Source organism: Notolabrus celidotus, chromosome 19, assembly GCF_009762535.1.
Source record: "Notolabrus celidotus isolate fNotCel1 chromosome 19, fNotCel1.pri, whole genome shotgun sequence".
Taxonomy (NCBI): domain Eukaryota; kingdom Metazoa; phylum Chordata; class Actinopteri; order Labriformes; family Labridae; genus Notolabrus; species Notolabrus celidotus.
The window spans coordinates 11,175,728-11,203,610 of record NC_048290.1 but is presented as its reverse complement, the minus strand read 5'-3'; the positions used below and the strand labels follow the sequence as shown (position 1 = coordinate 11,203,610).

The 27,883-nt window shown below is 40.1% G+C and overlaps 2 protein-coding genes across 9 annotated transcripts in view; one reads left to right on the top strand and one right to left on the bottom strand.

Annotated features, from left to right (window-relative positions):
* shc3 (SHC (Src homology 2 domain containing) transforming protein 3) overlaps nucleotides 1-27,883 on the bottom strand; it is a 37,986-nt gene that overhangs the window by 7,345 nt on the left and 2,758 nt on the right. The window contains exons 1-5 of one of the 3 annotated variants that reach the window (XM_034709230.1): nucleotides 27,409-27,555; nucleotides 19,119-19,293; nucleotides 16,571-17,667; nucleotides 11,862-11,932; nucleotides 7,462-7,525 (exon numbers count right to left, since the gene is read on the bottom strand). In XM_034709230.1, the coding sequence (XP_034565121.1) occupies nucleotides 7,462-7,525; nucleotides 11,862-11,932; nucleotides 16,571-17,194 (759 nt within the window). In that variant the 5' untranslated portion in view covers nucleotides 17,195-17,667; nucleotides 19,119-19,293; nucleotides 27,409-27,555. Of the gene's footprint in view, nucleotides 1-7,461; nucleotides 7,526-11,861; nucleotides 11,933-16,570; nucleotides 18,923-19,118; nucleotides 19,294-27,408; nucleotides 27,556-27,883 lie in introns of those variants that run through there. The other 2 variants (XM_034709231.1, XM_034709229.1) reach the window with 2 other exon arrangements.
* Nucleotides 767-6,232, top strand: LOC117830889 (transposon Ty3-G Gag-Pol polyprotein). 6 transcript variants are annotated; one of them, XR_004634859.1, is made up of 3 exons: nucleotides 767-5,171; nucleotides 5,288-5,388; nucleotides 5,459-5,541. XR_004634859.1 is itself a non-coding variant. In XM_034709213.1 (3 exons), exons 1-3 carry the CDS (start codon nucleotides 1,347-1,349, stop codon nucleotides 5,841-5,843), a joined length of 4,164 nt encoding a protein of 1,387 aa, XP_034565104.1. In that variant the 5' UTR covers nucleotides 767-1,346; the 3' UTR covers nucleotides 5,844-6,232. The 6 variants fall into 6 exon arrangements, 5 of the variants coding, with proteins under 5 accessions (XP_034565104.1, XP_034565105.1, XP_034565106.1 ...); XM_034709213.1 differs by having other exon boundaries at nucleotides 767-1,773; nucleotides 2,033-2,130; nucleotides 2,205-6,232; XM_034709218.1 differs by having other exon boundaries at nucleotides 2,077-2,130; nucleotides 2,205-2,370; nucleotides 3,135-6,232.

The window sequence follows — 27,883 nt, the reverse complement described above, 5'->3', positions numbered from 1 at the left end:
GCTAATCGGGAGTGCTCAAAACTGCAGTTCCTTGCAAATCCACTTGAGGATGGTTGCAAAAACACCAGAAGTCACATATATACCCATAAAAAAAAAGAGTCCATCAAAAATAAACATGTTTTTTTTAATAACTTATTAGTTTTGCTGATAATAAGATTAAAGGTTCTGCTGACTTGACTTACAGACGGGATCACTGTAGCTTCTAGCAAAGGCTTAAGGCCCGCCCCAACTCCACCTCTTTGCTTCTTGCTAGGTCAACTGAAAGTTAGGTTGAGCCAGCATTTCCAACATGGGGACTGCTGTAGATAAGCTTCAAAACTCTGCTCCACAAACCAATGGGTGACATCACTACACTATGTCCATGTTTGATAAAGTCTGTATAGCTGACATAGCTACACCACCAGAGTGCATGACCTAGACTAAACGCGAACAACTTGAATCTTTTATTTCTTTCTATTATTCTAACCTATGTTAAGAATGAATTGAGATGAGCTTGTTGCAAAATTGGTTTAAAATGGCAATGAAGGATATCTGTCTAAAAACATGTTTTACTTGCTAAAATCACACTGTGCTAGCTAGCAGATAAAATCAGTTAGCTTATTTTAGGTTTGCATAACAACTAACAACAGAGGATGTCAAAGCACTGCCTTGAAATCTGGATCTTGGCCACCCCAAGTGCTATCCCAGAATCCTAAACTATGATTGGCTATGTTTTGCAGCAACAGGCTGCTGTTAGAATTCTTTGTATTTCAACAAGGCTGTGATGGCTGGAGCCACACAGTGAGTTACCTGGCTGTGGGAGCATGGCACTTCCTGGAATGAACAAAAGGCGTGGCCAAGGGTGAAAGGGACTTTTATGCTGAAGCCAACTGAGTGGAGCAAACCATCGGCTCTGATGTCACGGGGGGGTTTGGGCTTAGTTAGTATTATTTTGAATTCAGTTTGATTAAGCATCCATTTTGTTTACCCCTTGAGTTAAACTTGGTTTGGCTCAACCACTATATAAGTTCCTTGATGTCTCATTGTGTCAGGTCTGTTTGTTTAGCTCACACGTCACCTTTTGTTGTGTTAAATTGAGTTATGTTAAGTTGACCTCTTTTATAGGCCTAGTTCTTATAAGTTTGTTGGCCTAATTTTGGGTAAAATAAAAAACCCACTTCTCTTTGAAACTTACACCTGTGTCTTGTGCCTTACTGCTTGGTCCCTAACAATTGGTGGCAGTGGTGGGATCATTCAGTGGAGGACACAGGTTTTTTTGGGGGGTTTTTTTTCTTTGGTTTTTTGTTTTTTGTTTTTTCGCGCCTCATCTTCCCCCATTGGAAACTAAAAAAAAAAAAAAAGGAAAAATGCGTCCAGGAGGAAGAAGTGGAAGGAGTAGAGGAGGATCTGCAACCCCACTGTTTGTTCAGGAGAAACAAGTCAGTGATGAAGAGGAGAGTGGAGCTTGTGGAGTAGTGGAAAGCACTGAGGGTGAAGGTAAAGAACCATCTCTGTCGGACCTGATGTCAATTCTACGAGCCAACAGGGGCCAGCAAGAGGCCCGGGAAGCCAGGCAGAATGAGGTAACTGCAAAACAAGATCAACATCTTAAAGCACTTCAACACCAGTTTCAGCTTTTGCAGTTAGAGATTCAGGCCAGGACAACTCCAACACCAGAGCCTCAGTTTTCAGACTTTGACCAACTAAATGTGGAGGCCCCGACCCTAAATGTACAATATCCTCAGTCCCAAACTGGGTCCAGTACCATGACACTCCATCCAACAGTCACTGCAGGTCAGTTTCATTCTCAACATGTGCCCAGATTGGAAAAATTATCAGACGATGATGACATTGAACATTTTTTGATAACATTTGAACGTATTGCTGTGGCATGCCGTTGGCAGAAATCTGACTGGATTTTTCACTTGATACCACTTCTTACTGGCAAGGCTAGAGGGGCATATGTGCACATGGATATTGATGACTCTCTTGATTATGACCTGGTTAAGTCTGCCGTTTTTGCTAAATATGACATTAACCCTGAGACCTACAGACAAAAGTTTCGCTCCCTTGAGGTGGACCTGGAGGAAAGCCCAAAGGAATTGTATGCAAGGCTCAAGGAGCTTTACGGCAAGTGGATCCAGCCTAAAGGTAAAACTATTCAAGAAATCGGTGAAATTATCATTTTGGAGCAATATTTGAGAATGCTGTCCCCTGAGCTTCAGGTCTGGATCAGGGAGCATAACCCTGTTTCGGCATTGGAGGCTGCTAAGCTAGCTGATGTCTTTGTGGCGGCCCGGAAAAAGGGGCAACCATGGAGCTACAACACATGGGAAACGAGGGACAACCGTAAACCAGTCCAACACAGCCAGCAGGAGGCAACCAGTTTGGGTAAGCCTCCCATGGCAGAGAACCAGCCACCTGGCAGGTTGTCAAAGTACCCTAGTAAAAGACCAGTTTGTTATCTCTGTGGGCTTGAGGGCCATACCAAACCCATGTGCCCTAAAAACTCAGTTAAAATGACCCAGATGTGCTTTGTACCACGGCCTCATGCTGAACCTGAGTTTAAGCATGACCAGTCTATTAAAATGACAAACATTGAAGTTAATGGAATAACTTTAAGGGCCCTGCTTGACTCTGGGAGTGATCAGACTCTAGTGCACAGGAAGTTTGTACCACCCAACATTATCAGCACCATGGAAACCATTCCTATCTGTTGTGTTCATGGAGATGAGAAGAGTTATGTAACAGCTGATATGTACATAAAGGTATCGGGACAAACTTACCTCCTGAATATTGGAGTTGCTGATAACTTACCCTTTGATGCTGTGCTAGGACGAGATCTCCCAGTTCTTTTTGATTTGTTGGAGCCGGAGCAGAGCCGGTGCTGTAGTGCTGCTGTCACTAGATTGCAGGCAAAAAAATGTGACGAAACCTCTGAGAGTCTCAGTGCCCTGCCCTTTTTCGGGGAAGAGTTGGAAGCCACACCTGGGAAGTCTCGCAAAACTAGAAGTCTGAGAAGGCAGGAGAAGTTCCAACAAACAGTGGTAACATCCCCGGGTAATACTGAGCTAGAATTGCCTCTGGAGTTTCAAGTCCTGACCAATATCACTGATATGCAGAAAACTGATCCATCTCTAGTGTCTTTTTTCCAGAAAGCAAAAGAAAAGGAGCAAGGAGCTGAGAAGGACTCTGACAGAGATGAATATATCCTGCGGAATGGCATTCTCTACCGTCAGCAGGAGTCATTGTTGCAGCTAGTGGTTCCCCAAGCAGCTAGAGACACCATACTTGGCTTGGGGCACTCTGTTCCCTGGGCTGGCCACCTAGGTAAGCACAAAACTACAGCCCGAATCAAACATCATTTCCACTGGCCTGGCCTTCGCAGGGATGTTGCCCAATTCTGTAAAAGTTGCCCTCAGTGCCAAATAACATCTGCTAAGATACCTTCCAGAGCTCCCCTGCAGCCGCTACCCATCATTGGCACCCCGTTTGAACGCCTTGGAATGGATATTGTTGGTCCTGTAGAAAGAAGCAAGGCTGGAAACCGTTACATGCTGGTTATAACGGACTATGCTACCAAGTACCCAGAAGTTTTTCCACTAAAGTCTATCAAAGCAAAATCGGTTGCATTCTGTCTGGTACAGTTTTTCTCCAGAGTAGGTTTCCCCTGTGAAATACTAACTGATCAGGGAACTAACTTCATGTCAACTCTGCTGAAACAGGTGTACCAGTTACTTGGTATCAGGAGCCTGAGGACTACACCATATCATCCTCAAACTGATGGATTGACCGAACGCTTTAACCAGACATTGAAACAAATGCTCCGGAAGTTTGTGAACAACAGCGGAACAGACTGGGATCAATGGCTGCCGTACCTCCTTTTTGCATACAGAGAAGTACCCCAGGCCTCAACAGGTTTCTCTCCTTTCGAACTGTTGTATGGGCATGAAGTCCGGGGGCCCCTAGCACTGCTGAGAGAGATTTGGGAGGGAGACAAGGGGAGTGTTGGGTCTGTTAATGTTGTTTCCTATGTTGTCCAGATGAGGGAGCGGCTGGAGAAAATGGGTGAGCTTGCCCAGTCACACATGGAAGAGGCCCAGCATCAGCAGAAAACCTGGTATGACAAGTCGGCTAGACAGAGATCTTTCGACCCAGGTCAGAAAGTGCTCGTGCTACTCCCCAGCAATGACAACAAGTTGCTGGCAAAGTGGCAGGGACCGGTTGAAGTTCTAAGAAAACTTGGGCCAACTACGTACCAGGTATCAACCCCAAGGCAGCCACGCTCCAGCAAGGTTCTGCACATAAATCTTTTAAAGGAGTGGGTGCAGCGGCCTGAAAAGACAGCAGAAGTGATGCTCATAAGAAGTGTGCTGGAGGAGGAGGAAGTGAATGAACAATACTTGCCTCCTTCAAGTGACCCAGTTGACCACGACCTCAGCCACCTCTCAGAAGACGAACAGCTTCAGGTGAGATCTATCTGTAAATCAGAAGTATTTCAGGAGACTCCTGGAAGGACAAACCTTGTTGAACATACTATTGTTGTGAAGGAAGATGCTTCTGTGAGAAGGTTGAGTTACAGGATCCCTGAACGCCTGCTGGTCGCGCTAAAAAAGGAGGTGGACCTGATGCTTTCCCTGGGGATCATCGAGGCTTCAAAGAGCGAATGGTGCAACCCAGTAGTCCTTGTACCCAAGAAGGATGGAAGTATAAGGTTCTGTATTGATTTCAGGTACCTGAATTCCATTTCTCTGTTTGATTCATATCCAACTCCAAGAATTGACGATCTGTTAGAAAGACTTGGGAAAGCCAAATACTTGACCACATTAGATCTCTGCAAGGGTTATTGGCAGGTTCCCCTCACTGAGCAGTCAAGGAAGCTGACAGCTTTCAGGACACCGTGGGGGCTCTTCCAATTCACAGTACTGCCATTTGGGTTGCACGGTGCCCCAGCAACTTTCCAGAGACTCATGGACCAGGTACTCTCAGATTTTTCTGGTTTTGCTGCAGCATATCTAGATGACATTGTCATTTACAGTAACACCTGGGAGGAGCACCTGGAGCATCTGCAGGCTGTCATGGATCGCATTCATTCTGCTGGGCTGACTGTGAACCCATCAAAGTGTGTCTTTGCTGCTGCGGAGACAGAGTACCTGGGCCACATCATTGGGAATGGAGTAATCCGTCCTCAGGTCAGCAAGATCCAGGCCATGGAGTCATGTCCATTGCCACAAACAAGGAAGCAACTCAGATCCTTTTTGGGCATGGCAGGCTTCTACCATCGCTTCATTCCCCAATTCTCCACCAGGGCAGCCCTACTAACTGATCTGACTGGATCCCGGAGTCCCAACCAGATCCAGTGGACAGAGGAGGCTGTGGCAGCCTTCCAGGACCTCCAGAAGTCATTAAGTAAGCAGCCTGTGTTATACAGTCCAAATTTTGATGAACATTTCATTCTGCAAACCGATGCTTCTGACAGGGGTCTGGGAGCTGTGCTAATTCAGGGACCACCAAATGATCAGCATCCAGTTGCCTACATCAGCCGGAAGCTGTTTCCAAGGGAGGTTCGCTATTCGACGGTGGAGAAGGAGGCGCTGGCTATCAAGTGGGCACTGGATTCCTTTCGATATTACCTCCTTGGCAGGGAATTCACCCTGGAGACAGATCACAGGGCACTTCAGTGGATGCAAAGGATGAGGGACACCAATGGGAGAATCACCCGATGGTACCTGGCCCTGCAACCATTCCGATTCAGCATCCAGCACATCCCTGGGAGGGCAAACCTCACAGCAGACTATCTCTCTCGCAGTTCCAGCGAGAGTCCTGAAGGGGGGGAGTGTGTGATGGCTGGAGCCACACAGTGAGTTACCTGGCTGTGGGAGCATGGCACTTCCTGGAATGAACAAAAGGCGTGGCCAAGGGTGAAAGGGACTTTTATGCTGAAGCCAACTGAGTGGAGCAAACCATCGGCTCTGATGTCACGGGGGGGTTTGGGCTTAGTTAGTATTATTTTGAATTCAGTTTGATTAAGCATCCATTTTGTTTACCCCTTGAGTTAAACTTGGTTTGGCTCAACCACTATATAAGTTCCTTGATGTCTCATTGTGTCAGGTCTGTTTGTTTAGCTCACACGTCACCTTTTGTTGTGTTAAATTGAGTTATGTTAAGTTGACCTCTTTTATAGGCCTAGTTCTTATAAGTTTGTTGGCCTAATTTTGGGTAAAATAAAAAACCCACTTCTCTTTGAAACTTACACCTGTGTCTTGTGCCTTACTGCTTGGTCCCTAACAAAGGCACATTTCTTTTGTTAATACTTAAATTTGATATTGTTTTGGGTCCTTTAAGAATTACGCTTAGAAGATTTATGCAGTGTTACACTTTAAATTTAAAAAACAAACAAACAAATAAATAAATGCTTCTCATTTTCATGTGTGTGCATGTAAACTTCATGCCACCCCTTGCCTAAGTCAGTGCCCCAACTGGGCCACCCCTGTCAAAAAAGTCTGGATCCGCCTCTGACTGGAAATAGAGAAAAAGTTAAATGAAACCTAAATCCATCAATGAATTAAAGTGTCACCACTTGTATTGTACTTGAATTAATTACAGTGTAGAAAACAAAACCTTCATTTAATCACTGGGGAATTTGTGAGTTGTAATATTGATTAAGAGAAGAGGCAAAGAGGCCAGACTAAACTAGCAAACTGCATTCAAAAATGTCAGAATGAAGTGAATGATACCTTTGCACATATTTTACAGCTAAATATAACATCATTGCATATATCTTATATCTCATCTCTATTATGAGAGAAACAGTCAGGGCTGATTTTGTGTTATATACTCTTCCCTGACATTTGAACGAGCTCTGGGGAGCAGAGTAATGCCTCATTTCACACCCAACATTCAGAAACAGTTTCCTCACACACATCATGTACAAGCACACACACTCAAAGAACAGACCCTCACAAAAACATGCAGAAAACACACACACACACACACACACACACACACACACACACACACACACACACACACACACACACACACACACACACACACACACACACTATCTCAGCCTCCTGATCACAGATATTGTGCACTACATGAGTCACTAAGCCCTGTGTTCGGTGTGCAATGCATTGTGGGCTGTAGCTACGCCCACGCACATGCAGTCCCATACCTCTTCATCTCTCTTCTCTCTCTCCTCTGCCGCTCTCTTTTATACCTGCAATCTCTCTTTCTCAACATTTCTTCCTCTATGTATTTCTGTTTTCTTTTCACATGAAGGAAGGATGACAGAAAATGAACTTACAGATGCAATGCTATTATTAGAACATGGGATGGTAAATGAAAATCTAAAGCTGTTTCTTCTCTTCCTCTCCTCTTTCTTGTTAACTAACATGTTTTTTTTCCCAGCCTTCTATCTGTGGACATCACTTCTCACGTGATCACACCATCTCCCTCCCTCACTGTCCATCCATGTACCTTTCTCTTCCGCAGTGCTCCTTTGGTCCCTGGAACAGCTTCACACACCAGGCTGATGGCTTCCCTGGAGGGAGGATGAGAGGAGGAAGAGGCCAGGATGATGACCACAGACAGGAACAGAATCATAGTTATTTTGGCATTGAGTTAGACTGCACTGACAGTTTCCTTTCTTGATTGCATACTTTGACGAACAAAAAACGTAGTTATTTTGCATGGAACAAAATTGCAAGTCCAAAGCACTGCTACTGGCTTTGTGTAGCACGGTAAAACTATTAACTAGATGCTAACATCATTTCGCCAAATTGTTCACATGGAAATGTAGACCATGTTCAGCCTGATAATCATAGACTTGGTGTTAGAAATGGATGAAGCTTATGGTTCAAATCGCAGCTCATTTGTAAACATCTTGAGGCTGCAATTTTTTAAATGGCCAGCAGGGGGCCAGTCTGGTAGATGCAAAAAGAAGCCCTGTTTGGGGTACACGATCAAGCGACATCCTCCGATCTCAAACTATGAAGCCCATGCAGAAGTGTTATAAACTGCAATTCATCGAGAATCCGCTCGAGGCTTCCAGAAACACCGGAAGCCACATAGACACCAATTCTAGAAAGACGATCTTTGCAGTATTAATAAACATGTTTACAGACTGGTTCCAAAAACGGCTTGGCTCCACGTAGCTAATTTCTCTATCGGCATTCTCTGTGCGGGGGGGTGAATTTTTTTCTAACACGACGGTTCAGAAGATATTAAGATTACGAGTTTTTGCCCAAATAAGGACATGACTGACTTGACTCCCAGATGGGAACACATAGCTGTTGCCTAGAAGGCTCAAACTCCGCCCCTTTACGTCACACTATGCCTGGTTGAGTTCCACATTTCCAATATGGCTGCCGTCGTCGATTGGCTTCAAAACAGAGCTCAGGAACAGATGGGTGATGTCACGGTTCCTACTTCCATTATTTATACAGTCTATGTACATGATGCACATGTTATCTATCAGGGTAGTGTAATATTATTGTGAAAAAAGAGTGTTAAGTAGGGTTTGCTTTAGGAGTGAGAATGCTACCATGACAACCTGTTAACCAATAAAGACAGAACAGGGCATACCCGCCCTGTTGTCCACATAAGGGATATCTCATAATGATTCATTTCCTTGTTGCTTAAATTGAAATTTAAGGTTTGACTCTAAAAGTAAGAAAACACTCAACGCAAGCTAGCACCACTTGCCTTAGGTCCTCCCACATTGACACCAACATGCTCGTGCTGGTTACCCATTGCTCCAGGCGAATGGTTATATTCCAGTTTAACCTAACACAGCCTACATACATCTTGATCTCCAGGTAGCAGAGTATTGTAGCATTACAGCACAAGTCATTAACTAGAGCTAAAGCCCGAGCCAGTGGAGTTTAAGACACAATATATGCCCCGCATTTTAGGAAGTTGTCATTAAAAATCGCATTTAATATTTAACCCACTAGTCATTCTGGTGTCAAATTGCAAGGATGACGATGTCCAATCGCTTAGTTGACTGAACACACATATCCCTTGTCCAAGTGTTGTCATTCCTTGCTTTTACAACAAGATGCCAGAAATACCGTCTGAGGTTTCAAAAAGCTAGCCAGTAAATGCTACCATGGTGGCTACCTCCACTTGTTCTAAATGAATATGACATTAGCTCAGAACACAAAGTAGTTTTATGTGGAAGTAGGTTTTGAAAGTCTTTCAGTCATAATCCAAAATGTATTTGATAAATTGATATTTTGACCTGATGGAGGCTATCAAGAAACTGATTACAGTTCATATCATACTGCAGGGAATATGAATGTTTCTTTTTAACATTTAGCCTGAAACACCACTCTTTATTTTATTGTGGCCAGAAGCAGACTTGCCAGGGGATCAACAAAGCCAGCAAGGCGTATCTTCTTGGGACCACGAACAGCCAAGCCAAATTCTTCAAATCCATCAAATACAGAAGCTGCTAAAAAAAATCAGGTAATTTTCAAACTTGTCAAGACTAAAAACTACACTTCATAAGTAAAACTAAACTGTATTTACAAGATTTATGCATTCCCCTGTTTCTGATATTTATAATAATTAAGTTTTGAAGAATTTATTTAATGTTGTCAGGCAAATCTCATTTTAGGGTACATGAGCTGATATCAGTCACTCTTTTGTCTTTATTAGCATGGTTAGAAATCGTGACATATTCAATAAATGTGAGAAAATGAACTCCACAGGTTGTTACACTTCAAATGAAATCAAATCCTATGCACCACAACTGTGTCTGATTAACTATGTGATTAAAATCACAGAGGGCGGTCTAAATCTGTCTTTAATATGTGAAGTGAAATTATATCAGCAGCCATCACAGTGTTGTCATTTTCATGTAAAAAAAAAAACTATGTGGATTAAAAGTTTCTAAACACAGAGCTGCTTTAATCCATAAGAGATTCATATTTCAATCCAGGAGTAAAGCAGATTGTATTCATTCTGTACACCTGGATGAATCTCACACAGGAGAGAATCCTAATAATAGCAAAAGTAGAATCCTAATAATAGCAAAAGTATGAGACATCGCTTTCTCTCTGTTTGCCGTTCTCTCTTTATTAGAATGAAACAAAAAAGTACACAGACACACACATGCATGAGTGTCTGGCACGTGTGGAAGCTCACGTTAGTCTGGACTGACTTCAGGAAGTCAAGCATAAAAGTGGACATGACACAAAGCGATTTACTGTCGGCCTTTGGCTCACTGCACATTGGTCAATAAATTCAAAGATACGCTAGGAGTCACAGAAAGTTCCATGAAAACAAATTCTGATAATAGGCACCCTATAAGTCAGGGGAACTAATGTAGTTCAAATTTATCACGTTTCCCAAAAGGGGTTTTCAGAAGAGGAGGACTGCACATAAACAGCATGATCACTTTCGGTGCACAACCTTTTTTCTGATTACAGTGATTTTCTTAAAATAGTGTTGTAATGTAAAATTAGAAACACAAATTACTTAAAATAATTGAATTAAAGCAACTGTAAGTAACTAGTAATATAATAGACAACAAACTAGAACAAAAGTTAATAAGAAATACATTTAAAGGTTCAAGGAAATCCTAAAAATCTTCTGTTAATGCTCTTCTTTTTTTACTTTTTATGTTTCTTGCTCTTCTTTTTTTTCTTCTCCTCTGTCTCTCACTTTTTTTTTTGGTTGGTTCGTTTTATGTTCATGTGAACTACACACGTTTTAAACAGACAAAATCCAAAGTTGAAAGAAATTTAGAGTTGGCATTAGAAGAACTCAAGATGTTTAGCACATAGCCAACAAGAATTAATATATATCTGTGGATGGAATTTTTATCACAGTAACTTAGTGTTAAAAATTATTACAATGAGGCTTTCTGTACATCATGTTAGTTAGCTTAGGAAGCTTAACTAGCATGCTAGCTAACAATAACGTTCAGAATTTAGTCCATAAGATGAAGTTTGTTATTATCTTCAAAAATCATATCAGTGCTGGACTTTTTGAATTGAAATGTATCTAACTTGAATTTGTGCCGTTTTGTATTGCTTCATCGGTAAGTAGTATAGGTGTTAAGCAGAACAATGTTGGGTGAGATGGATAAAATTTCCCTCTCAAGCATAATATAGTGTTAGATGCAGTATGTCGTATGTTGTTATTCTTTGTAGAGACTATGGAGACTAAAGAGTCATGAGATCACCAAAACTAATATTCGAGAACAGAGCTGAAGCTGGGTCCAGCCAAACCTTTATCCTGGGTGGGTTTTATCTCCTTTTTTTTCAAGAAAAATACATGTTAAAAATTGAATTGTTCCACTACATGTGCAAAGCAAGTGCTCAGCAGATAATTAATAATTATTAAGAACTTAAGTTTGAAGGGCAGCCACTTTGGTGCAGTAAATTATATAGAAATGTGACGACATCAGATACACAGACATAGGCCATAACAATGGTATTTGCATTTTTTTTTAAGTTATATTTTTGGCCTTTTTGCCTTTATTGGATAGGAGAGCTGAAGATAGACAGGAAATTTGGGAAGTAGAGAGCGGGGGAAAACATGCAGGAAATGGTCGACCAGCCGGGAATCAAACCGGCGACCCCTGGGACAAGGACTGTAGCCTCTGGCCACCAGCGCCCCGGTATTTGCATTTTAAGAGGCATTCATATAACTTTAAATGTACCAGTATGATAAAGTATTAATAGCTTTTTAGCAGAATTTTCCAGATTTTTTTAATGTTTATTGTTTTAAAGTCAATATTAAAAACACTGCAAAACAAAGAATAGTTTGCACTGTATATAACTGCATACTGAGTAACTGTGAAAAAAGACAACACAGTATTGCAATCTAAATGAAGATGGCATAACAACTGATTTGTGTGAACATACCTTGTGATTTGTGATCTCGTGGTGAAATCCAAGGATCTCATCGACCGTAGGACTTCTATACAGCCCAGATACTGTGAAGTAAAAACAGAAAAACTGTGTAAAATAGTGTTAGCAGTAACATTCAGATCTTCATTACTATAACATTAATATTGGACAGGGAAAAAACATACGTGAGAAATCTGAAAACCAAACTCACTAAATCAACATAACTGCAGCTCTTTAGTGTAAACCAAATCACTGCAGTGTTCATTTGTGTTCAGATCAAGATGCCATCATGACTCTTAAAAGCAACAGGATACTTTGTGTGAGGAATTGACAACAACAATCGAACAATTCTCCAAGCAGAATTCACATATTTTGAATAATAGATAAAAATATGTGAATTCTGCTTGGAGAATTGTTACATTGTTTAAATACTCTCTGTAAATGAACATGTAGACAATTCTCCAAGCAGAATTCACATATTTTTACTTATTATTATTTAACTATCACCTACATATACTTTTTTAATGTGAAAATACCTCATGTTCACGTCAGCATCTTTGCACTACTCACCACTGCACTATTATCATATATTATTTTTAGCCTGTACATATTAGTCATGCCTATTTGTTATTCTTTTGTGTTTATAGTTGATGTTATTGTTATTATTATTATTATATTTTTATTTGTATGCCTTATTCTTATGTCTTTGTACAAAGAGAGCACGGTTTACCAAGACAAATTCCTTGTGTGTTCAAGCATACCTGGTGTATAAAGCTGATTCTGATTCTGATTCTGAATTGTTAGATTTAAAGTCGTACTAATTTGGGTTCAAGATCTGGATCTTTGGCTTTAGGAAATAATTATAAACTCTGTGAGGCAAACTCAGTAATCAACTTTCGATGGGTAATGTAGTGGTGAGCTACAGGTTTCAGTTTCAGGTGTATCATCTCTTAACAAATGATCAGCTTTACACATGATTTTAACAAAAAACACCCTTGGTTTGATTTTTTTAAAGCTCATACAAACTAAAAATTTATATTTTTTATCACAAATTAGGTCTAATAGTAACTAATGTATCCCTCTCAGTTCCAACTTAAAAAAAACATGTTTTAGCAGATATTCGTGATGATACTTCAGGGTTAATCCTTTCCTGGAGAAAGAAAAGGTGCAATTAAACTCATCCAGTAGCAGGTATGAGTAATTTTTGTATTTGCACCATAGAATGTACAAAACATGGACGTAGTCTCTTTCACATAACCCATTGGTGTCTGAAGAGGCGTTCTGAAGCACAAAGATGGTGGTTGCCATATTGGACATGCTGACTCAACTCAAGTTTTGGTCAACACAGACAGGAGAGGTGAAGTTTAGGCCGGCCTCAAGCCTCCTGGCAAACAGCTACAAAGTGCCGATCCAACAATGCCATGATAATGATAAATCATGTAAGGGCGTGGTTATTTACATTCAATCAATGGTATTAAGTCGTGATTAAGCATAGGATATGTCCCTTTTGAGTGGGAAGCTGCAGCAGTGTGTTACTATATAACATAAAGTGAATGTAGTCCTCCTATCCTGTAAAAAAACGGCTCAGCACCAGCCACCTACTCACATTACAACACCTCTTCTGATTAATATTGTACAGACTGAGAACATTTTGTGCTGACGAGTTCCTTTCATTAACAGAATCACATTCATAAACTGGCTGAAAACAAAACATCCATGCAGACACACTGTGTTTCTATTTCCAGTCCACTTCAGAGTAAAAATAAGTTATCAGAACAATACAAGGCCGCTTCACGAGCATTTCACAAGTACTAATAAACAGATACTACCTTGTCAACCTGACGTTTGCACACTGTTAATGTTTCTACTTTTAGAACAGTGAGTTGAGAGTGCACGATTCAGCAGGGGACAAAAATATTTCAAACGGTTCTAAATATTGGTGGGGAGCTATTCTGAGCACAACGTGAGGACATTTCTCTCTCATCGTGAACAACAAACAAGAACGCAACTCACACTGTTAAACTGAACTTCAAATTCATTATGAAAATCAATGAGAGACCATTTCTGAAGATCTAAAGAGTAATTTTAGTAAAGAACACAACTTCTTGTTCAGACTTATTCAGACTTGTTAAAAGTAAAAGGCCAACAGTTCACCGTTTTAAAGCCTTAACTGTGCAGTAAAGCACTGAAAGTGTTAACAATATAGCTTTTAATGTAAGTAGAAGATTTTGTTTTCATAAACACAATGTCTCATGTGATAACATCTTTTTTAATTCAATTTGACTCCTAAATCTAATCTAATATAACTGCCTGGATCAAACATTTTTACAATATAAGATTTAAGTGCCAAACTTCAACAGAGGGTCAGAGCCACATTAAGGATAAAAAAGTGACATTTGTGAATAAAGTCGTAACATTATGAGAAAAAACAGTTTTACAGAAAAGAACTAATCAGAGATAAAAGTTGTAAATTCATAAAAATAGACTTATGCATTTGCAAGATTAAAGTCGCAGACTTGCAAGATAAAAAGTTGTAAATTGGTGTGAATTAAGTTGTACATTTGCAGGATTGTAGTAATAGTGTATAGTTGCAATTTTATGAAAAAAAACGAGATTAATACAGACTGTGATTTATCTATATGTGAAATAACATACAGTATAAGGGGATATCAGAGGGGCAGCCAGTGGCCTGCACTACTTTTCAATACTTTATTCATATGTTTTTCCATATACTTAAAAGCTCCTCAGCTTCTGTTTGTAGCGTGTTATAAAACATACGTTGTTGTTGTTGTTGATGTTAAAATGTATGCCTCTCCACAAGTTAGAAAAATAAAGGAGACCATCAGCGACAAGATTTTTCTGTTTGTAATGACTTATTGTCAATGCTCGAGACCACTCACATGCGGTGGGTTTCGGATGAGGTAAATAACAAGACACAGAAAGATTTTTTGAAATGTGTGGTCTTTTTGACTTGTAAAAGAAAATAAGATGAGTTTGTTGTTAAGACGACAAAACCAGCAAGGAGGAACAATGTATCACTTTGTCCAAAGGGGGCGCCAAAATCAACAAAACAAAAAGTTCCTTGTGGTAGATTAAAATGGCGACTGAGCCAGACTGAGGTTGTTAAAGCGTCCCATTCAGCCCATTAAGAATGCTGTAGAAACAAGTTTTGTATTGCTATTTAGTTCCACTCTGGTAAAAGACAATTAAATATTCAGTTTGGAAAAAAAAAAAAAAAATTTAACTGTAGATAAATGTCAGGTTGACGATATTAGAATTTCTCATTGTTTAATAACATTAAAAACGTTATTAGAGAATGATGAACAGGTATGATTGATATTATGCACAATTAAAATAGAGATATACAAATTGATTACACAAGGACAGTGATTATGATACTCAAATATTCAACAGATCATATGACTGCTTATCTGTAAAAAGGGACGCTCTCAGTGATAAACACACCAACAAGTACTGTATTCTACATACCTGTTGTCCCCTTTGTTTTTTTTAGCTTTATTGTTGTGTATTTTAGCAGATTTCAGTTCTTTGTTATAGGACAGAATGTGCTGTGAACACACAGCTAGCATTAGCTGAAAGTGCGGGTGTAAACACTGTCACTGTCAATCAATGTCCCTCCAGAGTAATGGTGCGTGATGTGCGGGGAGTGACCACATGACGCTAATTAAAAGCGCTGTGAGCATAACACCACGATGAACTCAATATACACAGGGACTCAAACCACAGGAAAAGCAGAGGGTGGGGTGGGTGTGTGTGAACTGGACATAACCCCCTACCCCCACCTCCCCACATACACACACACAGTGTGGATGCTTTCAGTGGCATCGACTGGACAAATAAGTGCTCCCGCCCTTAATGCAGTTAATGGAAAGTCACGCTGGTCACAGACACTGTGGTCTTTGTTTAGAAGAGTTTGTAGTAGGTGTCATATGATGGCAATCAAACTGTGTAACTTCATTTGGAGTATAACACTTCACAGCTCACATTCAAATCTTTTTGTTCTGCTGAATAAATACAAGGATGCTGAAATTGTGAAAGGATTTGCTAAATACCTCAGTTGAGAATGGTTCCTTCAATTTTTGTTCATTCACTTTGCACCTTGCAGAGCCAGAGCTCAGCATCATCACCCCTCATGTGAGTGACTCATTGCCGGCATGATGACATTCACAGCTCTCGTAGTTGTGCGCCAACTTGTGCTCCTTTAAATGATGTATGATGGCTGAGCAACATGAACGTGAGATGCGATGAGGCGGACACTGCTGCACTGTATGTCTTTTTTCCCCCTTCCTATTCCACCATTTCACTATGTGAGCTCATAGAAATGCATAATGTACAGAAATAACATATCACCATGGTTACAAAAGCAAAACGCTGCGGCTCCACATACACAACACAGACGTGGATATTAAAATGTTTACAGCATGTGCAAAATGACACATAGAGATGCTGTTTGTTTCCACATCACTGTTTTTTTCCCTCTAATGTTGACCTTCTCGATTTCCTGAATTATTCAATGTCTGTTTTCTGGTTGCTGCTCCTTCGCTCAGCCTTCCAACCTACATCCACCCACTCAAGGGCATGTTGTGATGTACCAATGAAACTACATTATCTCCCTCCATGCAGGGAGCTAAGCTTGAGTCATTGACAGAAAAGAGAGAATGAGAAAATCATGAACAAAAATGAGACAAGGAGAGCGCACCAACCTTTACAACGTATGTCACTCCTGGTCCAGAGATCTTCTCACTTGAGTGTAGCCAACCTCTGGAGGGTTTGCTCACCAGTCCTCCTCCTCCTCCACCACCCGGGTTCCAGTCCTCTCTGCCCAGCTGGTGCTCATCCAGCCTGCTCTTCTTGCTCATGCTGACGGCCGGCTCTAGCTGCGAGCAGGGGGTTGAATGGGAGCTGCACAGAGAGCCGCCCACACCAGAGGCTGCTGTAGCTGCTGCACTGGGGCTCGAGCCACTGGAGCCGCCTGAGCCCGATCCCCCACCCACCTGCAGCTTAGACACAGCCAGGTCCTTGACGGCCGAGGGCAGACCTTTAATGCCCAGCAGGCTGCCTGAGTTGCTGAATTTCAGGTTGGACACCTTGTTGATGAGGGTGCAGAGGGTGGTGCCTCCATCTTCCAGGTGGTCGCTGGCAGAGCTGGAAGAAGCAGTGGTGCTAGCGGAGGAGGGCTGGACCTCAGTCGGGGGTGTGTAGGACGTCTCGGCTGTAGACTGGGGGTTGGCCGAGACCTTGGGGTTCATGGACAGGCCGTGGAGAAGCTCATCGACAGATGTCACTGACTCATTCCTGAAGCGGTTGTATTTGGTACGGTGAAGCATACCCTTCTCCTCTCTTTTGCTCTCCCGACCCCTCTCTCCGCCAAGCGACACGCACAGCCTGCCTCGTTCACAAGCGTGCTGGCAGACGTGGCTGAGCCGTGCTGATTACCCTCTCCTGTAACATAGCAGCGGCGGCACAGGCAGCAAACGCCTTTCAGCAAATCACAGGCCACCTGACTGTAATTTTCTCTATTGAGGTTACAGTGCTGGTTGTGTTGAGCTGCTGCTGCTGCTGCTGCTGCTGCTGCTGCTGCTGTCGCCAAAGTCCAATGTGCTGTCAATGAAATCCAGAGCTGCAATCCAATCCGTCAGAGGGAAATATACAGACACAATCCATGGAAAAACAGCACAGCAGAGAGGCAGAGGAGGAGAAGGAGGAGGGTGATGGAGAGAAAAAGGTCTCTAAAAGGCTGCCAGTGTGGTGGTGCAGCTTGTTTGGTTTCCAGCGGTGGGGATGATGCTGCTGCTGATTTCTAGATTCAAAAATCCAAAAAGTGAAAGAAGACAAAAAGGTCTATGTTGTCGATGATACTGCGAGGGAAGAGCAAACACTCTCTGCTGACTGCCTGCCTGCCTGCCTGCCGGCTCCGAGCTAAAGCATGACTCACTGATCTGAGAAAACCTTCTCAACAAAAGGCTTGCCGAACACTGCAAATCACTTCCTGTCGGAGGGAGAGAAAAAAAAAACTCCCACTTACAGCACAACAGGACCAATCAATTTTTTAAACTCCCCAGTCTGATATTTATTCTCTGTGATTCTCCTAAGTCTCATTTGTTTTTTCGAGAAAAGGAAATGAAGGATGAGAGGAAGCTTGATAATTTAACGTGGTAACAAAATCATTCATAATTATTCTTGGAAGTCATGTCAGAAAGTGGATGAGGTGATGAAAAGTTGTGCTAAATGGATGACGCACGTGATAAACTAACCACAAAGATGAAAATAAATTAAAACCTAATGATAACAAGAATCCATTTAAAAGCTACAATACAAGCGCCTGCAGAAATCTTCTCTTTGATTCAAGAATTAAAGGTTTCAAAAGACGTCATTTTTCTTTAAGGATGCAAAAGAAATCTCTTGATCACTGAAAGCAACAATACCATAGCATTTTAGCCGTATGTGACATAACAAATATATTGTCCATGTTCATTTAAAATAACTGCAGAACCCGTGCTCGCTGTCATTTACCTTTAAAAAACTATGACTGGTTAATCCAGGGATGTTTCTGCACAAATCTTCATAATCAGGAATCAATGTAAACATTGAATAAAGCAATTTTTTCCCTAAAGATGAATTGTCAACAGAAGCACTATGAGTCAAACAGTATTCTGTAATAAAGAATACAAAATGGTGTTAAATCATTTGTACCAAATCTGAAAGCTTGTCTATAATATCAAGCTATTTGTCCAGTTTGAACTGCACAGACGATACAACTCAAACAAACGCAACATGAATGACATGCTTCTCAGGCGGATGAGTCAACCAAACAACCGGAGGGATGACAGGGAGAAAAAAAAAAAGCCCACGAGTCTCTTAAAACCAGCAGCAATGAAGCATCTTTGTCTCCACGGTAGCGGAAAGCAAACAGCCGGACACCATTCATGTAAAAAATGTCCTCAGGAGCGTCTAGCGAAAGCTCAAAGACTGACACTCATTCATAAGCAGCTTCCGCTCTCACTCTGCCGCAGATTTCGCACTGCAGTCCCTCCCAACATCTCTCTCTTTCCTGCCTGGCAAATATAGAAAAAAAAAAACAGCACGTCTGCCTTCTGAAAAAAAAAAAAAGGCAAACACAATAGCAGGGAAGAAAAGGCAAGCTCAGCTAACCAAACGAGGAGACAAAATCACAAAGGAGGAGAGGAACGGAGGACAAAAAAGCATGCAATATTTAGTCTTTTATGTGAATGAAATAGCAGGCAGGCATACCAATGTTTCTGTGAATGGAAGCAAGGCCTTTCTGCCTCTGCAAGGCAATCCCTTGGGATGGCATGGTCTTATCCAATGAGGAGCCGGCTGGATGACTCATTCAGGGGAGGCTTGCAGAATAGTGGAAGAGACCATTCCAGAAGCAGGTGTACATTTTGTTTTTCTCTCCACCGCCCTTACAAAACAGGACACACATCATCAAATGTGACATGTCTGCATAATTTAACATCACAATTTCCTCTTTAGGAAAAAAGAGAACATAATCTGTGTTTAATAAAGAAGCTAAAGACAGAAAAGCCACCCCCATGATTTTGATTGTCTCCATTATTAGATTTACCCCCTCTACATTCATGTGAACAGTAACCACCTACACATTTAATTTACTGTTTATACATACGAGAACAAAAAGGACATTTGCACAAGAACAACACATTTGTTTTCAGTTGACGGATAGAGAAATATATTAAGACAACCTTATGAATATAATCATACTTATAATGATGAAATTCTGCATGCACAAATGGTTTTTTTTGCCTGTGAATTATTTATTCTTAAAAATGTCATATTTGATAACACTGCAGCTTTATGATCCTGTGAAGGAAGGATTATTTATGCTAATCTGAAAACACCACTGATCAACAATGAGAATTTGTCACTGAGCTGATTCTCTGTTAGTCTTGCCTAATGTGAGCACCCGATGAAAAACTTCACCTTAACAAAGAGAGGCTGACAATAGCGACTGAAAAATACCACCAACTGTCTGTTTTATGGTCTTGTCTTCAGGTTATTGTTTTCACTTTATGCAAGATTGTATCATAAACTTCTGCCCCCCTACAAAAACTATTTTCTGAAGCATTAAGATGAATTAGCTTGCTTGCATTAGAGTGATGCAACAGATACATATAAGCTACTGACATCAGTTCATGACACATTATCTTCTGATGACTCAAGTTTGTCAATAAGGCTGACATTAGCTCATACCAACATGCAACCAATGCATTGGTGCAATCCTAACTAAATTGATTTTGAAAAATAAATAAATAAATAAATATATATATATAGCATCTGCTTGAAATAACATTAGACCTACAAAACCAATAATTTTCAGTTTACCCTCCATAACTTGTGCAATCTGGCTAATGCTATGAAACTACACTTGTACGGAGGCGAATTCCATTCACTTGAGAAAAGAGCAGTTTGTATTTTTCTGAATTAACAAGATAATTCTCTTTGAAAATTTCAATGAGAACAAAAAAGATATCTTTAAGTTTCGTCCAGTGTTATTTTGTTTGGCTTTGAGACATCGGGAGATACTTCTCTTCTTTAAGTTTTACACAGTTTTGTGATTGTTTGTTATTGTCAGTTGTAATTATTAGTTTGTCGATTTTGCACAGACAAGTAAGAGCTTTGCTGTTTTTTCAGCCCATTCTGATCTACCTGACGTTGCAGTGTTTCTCCAGGATTAGTTTAGCCAACACGGAACGCCTGATGGACAAAGTGATGCTATAAAATGCATTTGGGCTGACATAAGGGACAATTCCTGAAAATACTGCATACCCATGAAGTGGAACAGTATCTCGTTAATTCAGAAAAACAGAGCAAGTTTTGTATTTTTAAAACCTCTCGTTATTCCAAATTAGTTAACTAAAGAAATGCACCCAACATTTAGAACTTTGAAATCAGAATTTGAAAAGATACATTTTGACAATTGGTAATACAAATTAAACGGAAATGGCACTAGGTAGTTTGTTTAGAGAAAACGTTGGGTAGATGTTTTAAAGTCACCTACAAAAACCAAAGGGTAAGACATCAAATTATATGACCTGCTTTTTAATCCTCCCCCAAACAACAACAGCCCATTCATAGCATTGCAGAATACTTGGGGCACAACAGGGCCTTTTGCTTCAAAGATTCCTAACTTGGTGAAATGACCTGGAAGTATTTAAGTAGTAGATATTAAAGGGAAGGTCAAATTCTTTACATGCCAACAACAGGAATTTTAATTATCCTTTTTTTTTAAAAGTCCTTTAGCAGAGGAAACATGATACATGAGGAAAGGAACCCCACAAATTCTTATGTAGCAGCATTTAGAGCGACATATCAAACACCTTTAATCTACAGTGGGAGCTTTTTATGCCTTTCTTAAACTCATTAAATCATTATTTTCATACAGTTATACTAACATTAATGGGAAACTATTCTCAATGTGATGTGTTTTGTCTAAAATTAATTATAAAAGAAGGACTGACAAGACTTAAAATAAAGAAAAAATAAAGTAAGGCCAAGAAATAGTGGTCAGGTAAAGACAAAGGAGCTAATACTTTGGACTATTTTACTGTATACAAAATAGGGTCCGTCCAATCTTTTTTGAATGAGGTGACCAAACTGAGGCACTGACTTAAGCAGGAGGGATGCATGAAGTATGTGTGCAGATAAGTATTTGTTGACTTATTCTGCCTTAACTAATCACATACTTAATCTGCATACTAGAGCTGGACCTAAAGTCATTTAAGTTCGTATTTAATCTGTTAATTGTTTTAAATCATAATGCACACCATCGTTACACCACCACTCAAAGTCAAAAGTTATATGCAATTTGTGTCAACACAATTAAAATATGACTGAAGTACTTCAAGTTTGAGCTAACACCTGTGAACTAAGCATACAGGTGCAGCTAATTATGGAATAGAAACGCAGCCGAAATGAGCGACAGCAACACCGAAGCATACACAATACCTACTAGCTCAAAGCAGGGTAGACAAGAAAGGCCACTCAACCCCCATGGTTGAGATATTCTGGCTATTTACAGCTAAGCTTACAGATGCCAGCTAACACAGGTAACACCACAAACCTACTCCATTATCCAGTCATCTTTGTTTTTTCCTGTTATACTTAAAGTCCTACAGGCTATGTTTTCCTATATTTTAAAATAAAAGCACCACATTCTGAAGATAAGTATTTTGCTGAGGGACCTGTAAAAGCACCCTCACAACTCCCTAACTGGGATCAAGGGTTTGTGTCTATTCTATTTCTAAAACTGAAAAGATAGAAACACAGAGACATCAATTCCATTATGCCAACAAATCAGTGTGTGTGTGTGTGTGTGTGTGTGTGTTTATCTAAGAATTGTGAAATATCACTTCAACAGGCATGCCACAAGAACTCAAGACACTGAGGACCCACCCACCATTTCCCTGTAACTGTGGAGACAAACACTAGGGGACTGAGTTCAAAAGAAAAGGTAGGAATATTTTCAATATCTGCTGCTACATCTCGACAACCCACAGGAATGCGATAGGTTGAGCTCTCAATTACCAATGCACTGACAGCTGCAACATGAATGTGCCTTCTGTTAATTTCATAAAGCATGGATATTGACTGAGATCATACATAAATGCCATAAACCATAACCACTCAAAGTGTACAGCAAGTAATAGATGTAAGAATAGCAACTTAAAAACATCTAAAGTGATAATTAAACATGTGACTCCAGTCATCGTCTATCCCATTTCTCCAACATACATTAAGAATGAATGAGAAAGGAGAGACAGTGAAAATGAGCATCCTGTGGCAAGGAAAGCAGCAGACTCTTCTCCACATGACTACTGTTGCCAGGTTACCAAAAACATTCAAAAAAGCAAGAGTTATTTTCAGAGTAGCTACAAGCAACATAACCAATGTTACAGAAAGAGAAGACATAGGAAAGATGGTAAATTGTGAAACTGTGTTATTTGTAAAATATGTACTGTTGTCTTGCAGCGGTTAATAAGGCTGATTTGACAAATACAAAGCTGGTCACTGATATTTGGTTTAAGATACTCACACAATTAAAGCCATCTGCAGTTTGAACACACAAACGCACAAACTGTGGTTACACTGATTGAAGCTATTCTTTCACACCTGCATATGTACACCAGTGCTGTTTACCTGTAGTGTGGAATATATACACAATGTGAAGTATGTTCTCTGTGATTGTGATTTGTATGTGATTCTCCGTTTACATATTGACTGTTGTTGATCTTATTGTTTATTTCCTGTTGCTGCTGTCGAGGGAAAACAGTATTCTCTGTTTCTCTACAGGGATAATAGTATATTGGATGGTATTAAATCGTATCTTATTTTTTTAAGATAAGATAAGATACTCCTTTATTCGTCCCACAACGGGGAAATTCATGGAGTTACAGCAGCAACAAGAAGGTGTACAGTACAAGAATTTAACAAGAATATATATAGGAATATATTGTATTGAATTATATACAGTCGTATTGTATCTAAAAGATGGTATCAAACTTAACGTATTATATTGTATTGCATCGTATTGTGTTGTATTGACTCATCGTATCAGACTGCATTGCGTTGTATTGAATCGTATCATCTTGTATTTAAATGGGTGGAATGAAATCATATAATCATATTATGTCATATCTAATATACTTTATTTGCTTATTTGTACCATTTCATTATTTAAAAGAACTACTACTATGGAGGCAGCAAGTGTTTGCAGCATGCCAGTTCAATGCATAGCATCATACCTAACACATGGCACTGTATCACATTGTATTATATTTACAATATTTATTGAATCTTATCTAATGTGCATTATTGTATTCAATGTTTTGTATCGTCACATTTGTCATTTTGTCTTCATGTATTCTGCACATTGAATTGAATCTTATGCGGCATATCATATTCAACTTGTTGTAATGTATCTAAAGTATCGTATTGTATTGTATTGTATTGTATTGTATTGTATTGTATTGTATTGTATTGTATTGTATTGTATTGTATTGTAATGCATCCAACATATCGTTTTGTATTTAATGTATTGTATTCTACTTCACATATAATAATGTTTGAGAGTCTGGTCTAATGCAAAGTCAGCCTGCAATTTATTTGTTATGGATTCCAGAGAAGCTGAGAAGGGGGTGATTATTTATCTTGCTCAGGAGATAAAAAGAAGATAAACCTAAATGAGATTATCATTAAATTTTTTTGTAATGGGTGTTCACATCCAAAACTACTTCAATCTATGTCACACTTGTGTTTATGATTTTAGAAATAAACAAAATTTACACAACTTACACATTAAGTTACATTGAATACAATAGGTAGGATGATATTTTCTTGTCTTGCCCTACATTTTGACCTAATGAGCCACCACATTTCAATAGCATTGTTGCCTGCTGTTATACAATGTTTGTGTGTGTGTGTGTGTGTGTGTGTGTGTGTGTGTGTGTGTGTGTGTGTGTGTGTGTGTGTGTGTGTGTGTGTGTGTGTGTGTGTGTGTGTGTGTCTCTTGAAAAAGCTCAGTGAAACACAATAAAATGAATGGCAAAGGGAAACAATGTTGATAGCGTACTTAAAGAGAGCAGAGTGATGTAAGAATTTCCTGTGTGGACAATAACATCCACAGCCTTGAGAGCTCATTTTCATAATCATGTCTGGGGCATCATTTGAGCCTTCAGTGAATGGTTCATTAAAAAGGCAGCAGAAGCAGCGGAAGTGAGGACCATGAATGAGTGATTGTATGTGTTTCTGTAACTCTGTAGCCACAGTGACCTGATTCTGTATTTCAAATGTGACAGAGATAGTCTTTTTCTATTGATAATGTTTGAGTTATTATGGGCTGTGTTTGAACAGCCCAAACTTTCATAATTTGAATATCTTTTCCGATATATAAGAAAATGAATAATGTAGTGGAACTATGGTTTTATTCGTTTTTTGGGTCTCTTAGGATGAATAAAGTGTTTTGTGCATAGGAAGAATGCAGTTTGTGTTATTTAACACTAAATATATTCTAAATGGATGATAAATAAGATTGTAACCAAAAGTTTCAACAAATCTGATCCTTTCAGTTCTAATATTTGTGGGTTTTGTAGTTTGAAGATTATTGTAGGGATGTTTTTTTTTGTTTTTTTTTATCTGCCCTTAAAAGTTAAACACCCTCCAAATACATATTTTTATTTAACTTTCATTTCGATATATTTTTATGTAAAGGAATTGTAAAATAAAATCTTTAAACATTTTTTTACTTTATGGCTAGCTGCAAAAAAAAAACTAATATAAAAAATAGGGCAGTGTGGCTCCGCCTTTTCCCGTTGTACGGTTTTGAAGCCAAAAAACCTTGTTCGAATGCGCAGCCATTTCACAGCCAGAGTCTGTGTAGTAGAGAATTTCTGTGTTACCACGGTAATGAGCTCCGCCGTACAGCGCACCGTCCCGCAATCTTACCGAGTTTCTCTCTATGGCAGCTGTCAATTAAAGTGAATCCAGAAGTAAAACCCTGTTTTTTAACCTTTAATAACTAACGAAAAAGAAACTTTTCAGAAAAAAGAGGCCTTGAACACAAAACAGTCAAATAATAACTACATATCACCACAGCATACGGATGTGAGAAACATTTGTGCGACGTGTATTTATTTTTTAAAGTTTGACCTCAGCCCCATTCAAATGAATGGAGGAGACAGAGTTTTTGACCTATACTGCAGCCAGCCACCAGGGGGAGAAGCTTTTGTGGAAGCCTCACTTCCAGCCGAACGATCGGACGTTCATTTTTTTTACAGTCTATGATACAAATAGGACCTTGGTTACATTAATACGCACTTGTAATTTGATTTCAAGCAAGTTTCTGGTCATATGAAAGAAAGAAAGGTACTTTATTAATCCTCAGGAGAGAAATTAAATTTTTTCACTTGTGCTATTTTTTTTTTTTGGACATGCTACACACAGTTTTTGGTAGATACATACAATCATGCATACACATGCAGTAAACATGCTTAGGGAGAGATGTCAGAGTGAGGATGCTGCCATCAACCAGCCCACCCCAAGCAGTTGGGGGTTCGGTGCCTTGCTCAAGGGCACCTCGACAGTGCCCAGGCAAGTGAACCAGCATCTCTCCAGCCACCAGTCCACTTGCCAAACTTCGTCCACACTGGGACTCAAACCGGGGACCCTTCGGTTCCCAAGCCAAGTCCCTATGGACTAAGCAACTGCTGCCCCCATGACCTTTCATCCAATCACAGTTTTTGTCAAATCTAATGCCACGGCAGACATGAGATGTCACTTGGCAACAGTAACTTATTTTAAAAGTTTTCTACATAGCCAGAAATTCACTTCAGAATGTATCAGATGAATCATTATTAATTACAAATAGGTAAATATTGGCCATTATGATTACTGGTGAGCAATGTTCCCGGACCTTACTACAAACAACAAGTTTACCAAAAGCTACTTTTTCCAATTGCTGTTCAGTAAATGACATTAAAAATATGTATAAATTTACCACAATAGCAAGGTAGTATTTGCAGCTGTGTTTTTGGTGAATATAGTACAGTACTGATGATGATCCCCTTTCTTGGTCTGGGGACTTCTTTAGTGAAGCCTCAAGTTTGTCATTGTGGGTTTGCCATGCTGGGTTTTATTGGGGCTGCCAGTGACCACATTAGGACAAAAGAATGAAGCTGCTGAGATAGGGGTTGGTCATGCTAAGTTATCAAAGCCTTGCAAGCTTACCTGACTTATTCATTAGCTGGCTAATAATAAATTATTTTCTATGCTTTAAGAAAATTAGCTTCCTTTTTTTTTAGTCGCTAACATGAGTCCTTGTGCCGACAGTATGTGATGTGCGCAAGCCTCTGCATCATAATCAGCCAGATTACAGCACCGTCCTAACTACATAGTGTGAAGCAACATGCTGTGCCATTATCACCCTGGCACTCTGTTTCAAACTTATCACTCACAGCAAATGTCTCCTGACAACTATGAATTTGATGGTCGGTCATTGGCTCAAGATTTTGTCCTGCCAATCTGCAGCTAGCATTGGTAGGCTTTGTGAGACAGTTGTGTAGAATACAGGCTGCAGTAACCAGTGTGTCCACCTTTTCCACTTACATGCAAACAGCTCAGTGCACAATCCTCCATCTTGCCGCCAGCATCCCTAAGGCTTTCTCCACTGTCATGCAAGCTCTTGACAGCTTATATGTGGCTTTGTATCGCAAGAGGTTTCGTCCTCCAAAGGGTTTAAGGAGATACGGCCTTGACAGGCAAGTGGAATCTGTCACTATAATGTGGCACATCATCCAGGAGTTCGGGATCTGGTGTTGGTGTAAGTGAGTGGAGAATTTATCTGAGTTCCTAAGTACACCACCACCACTGGTACTGCCAAAATGTCCAATCTGTGTTGCCAGGAACTTTTAGTTTGCGTCCACAAAGGCCAAAAGTAAAATTGAAAAGGTCCCTCGTAATTAATAAAGTACTTCCACTCCTGGGTGGATTTGTTAAAGCAATATACCTTCCATAAAGTGCTCCAATGCAGGTGGGAATTGCCACTTCTCCCGGAACTCCTTGGCCACCATGACCCAGTTCTTCTCTGTTGATTGAGCAAGGAAGGGAATCATCATAGGCTTCTTGATGGCCTTTGGGGGGGGGGGGGGGGGGGGGGGGGGGTCCAGGATACAGTCTGATAGTGTTTGGTCACCCATCAAATGCACAGTCCCCTGATGCCACGGATCTACAAAAGAGAGGATGAGTTTTAGTAACAGGTCTTTGACACTTTGAATAGACTGAGAACAGTTGTGCCACCCACTGGGTCAGAGGGGTCAGAAGGCACAAAAAAGAATGGAGGCATGTGAAATGCATGTGCTGTCAGACCTCAGAGAAAGATGGTGGGCTCAATGTTGTGTGTAGGAATGCAAGTATTGAGATGTTTTACTGAAGTAAAAGAATCAATATCACAGTGAATTACCTAATTTTAGCTAAATTACTGT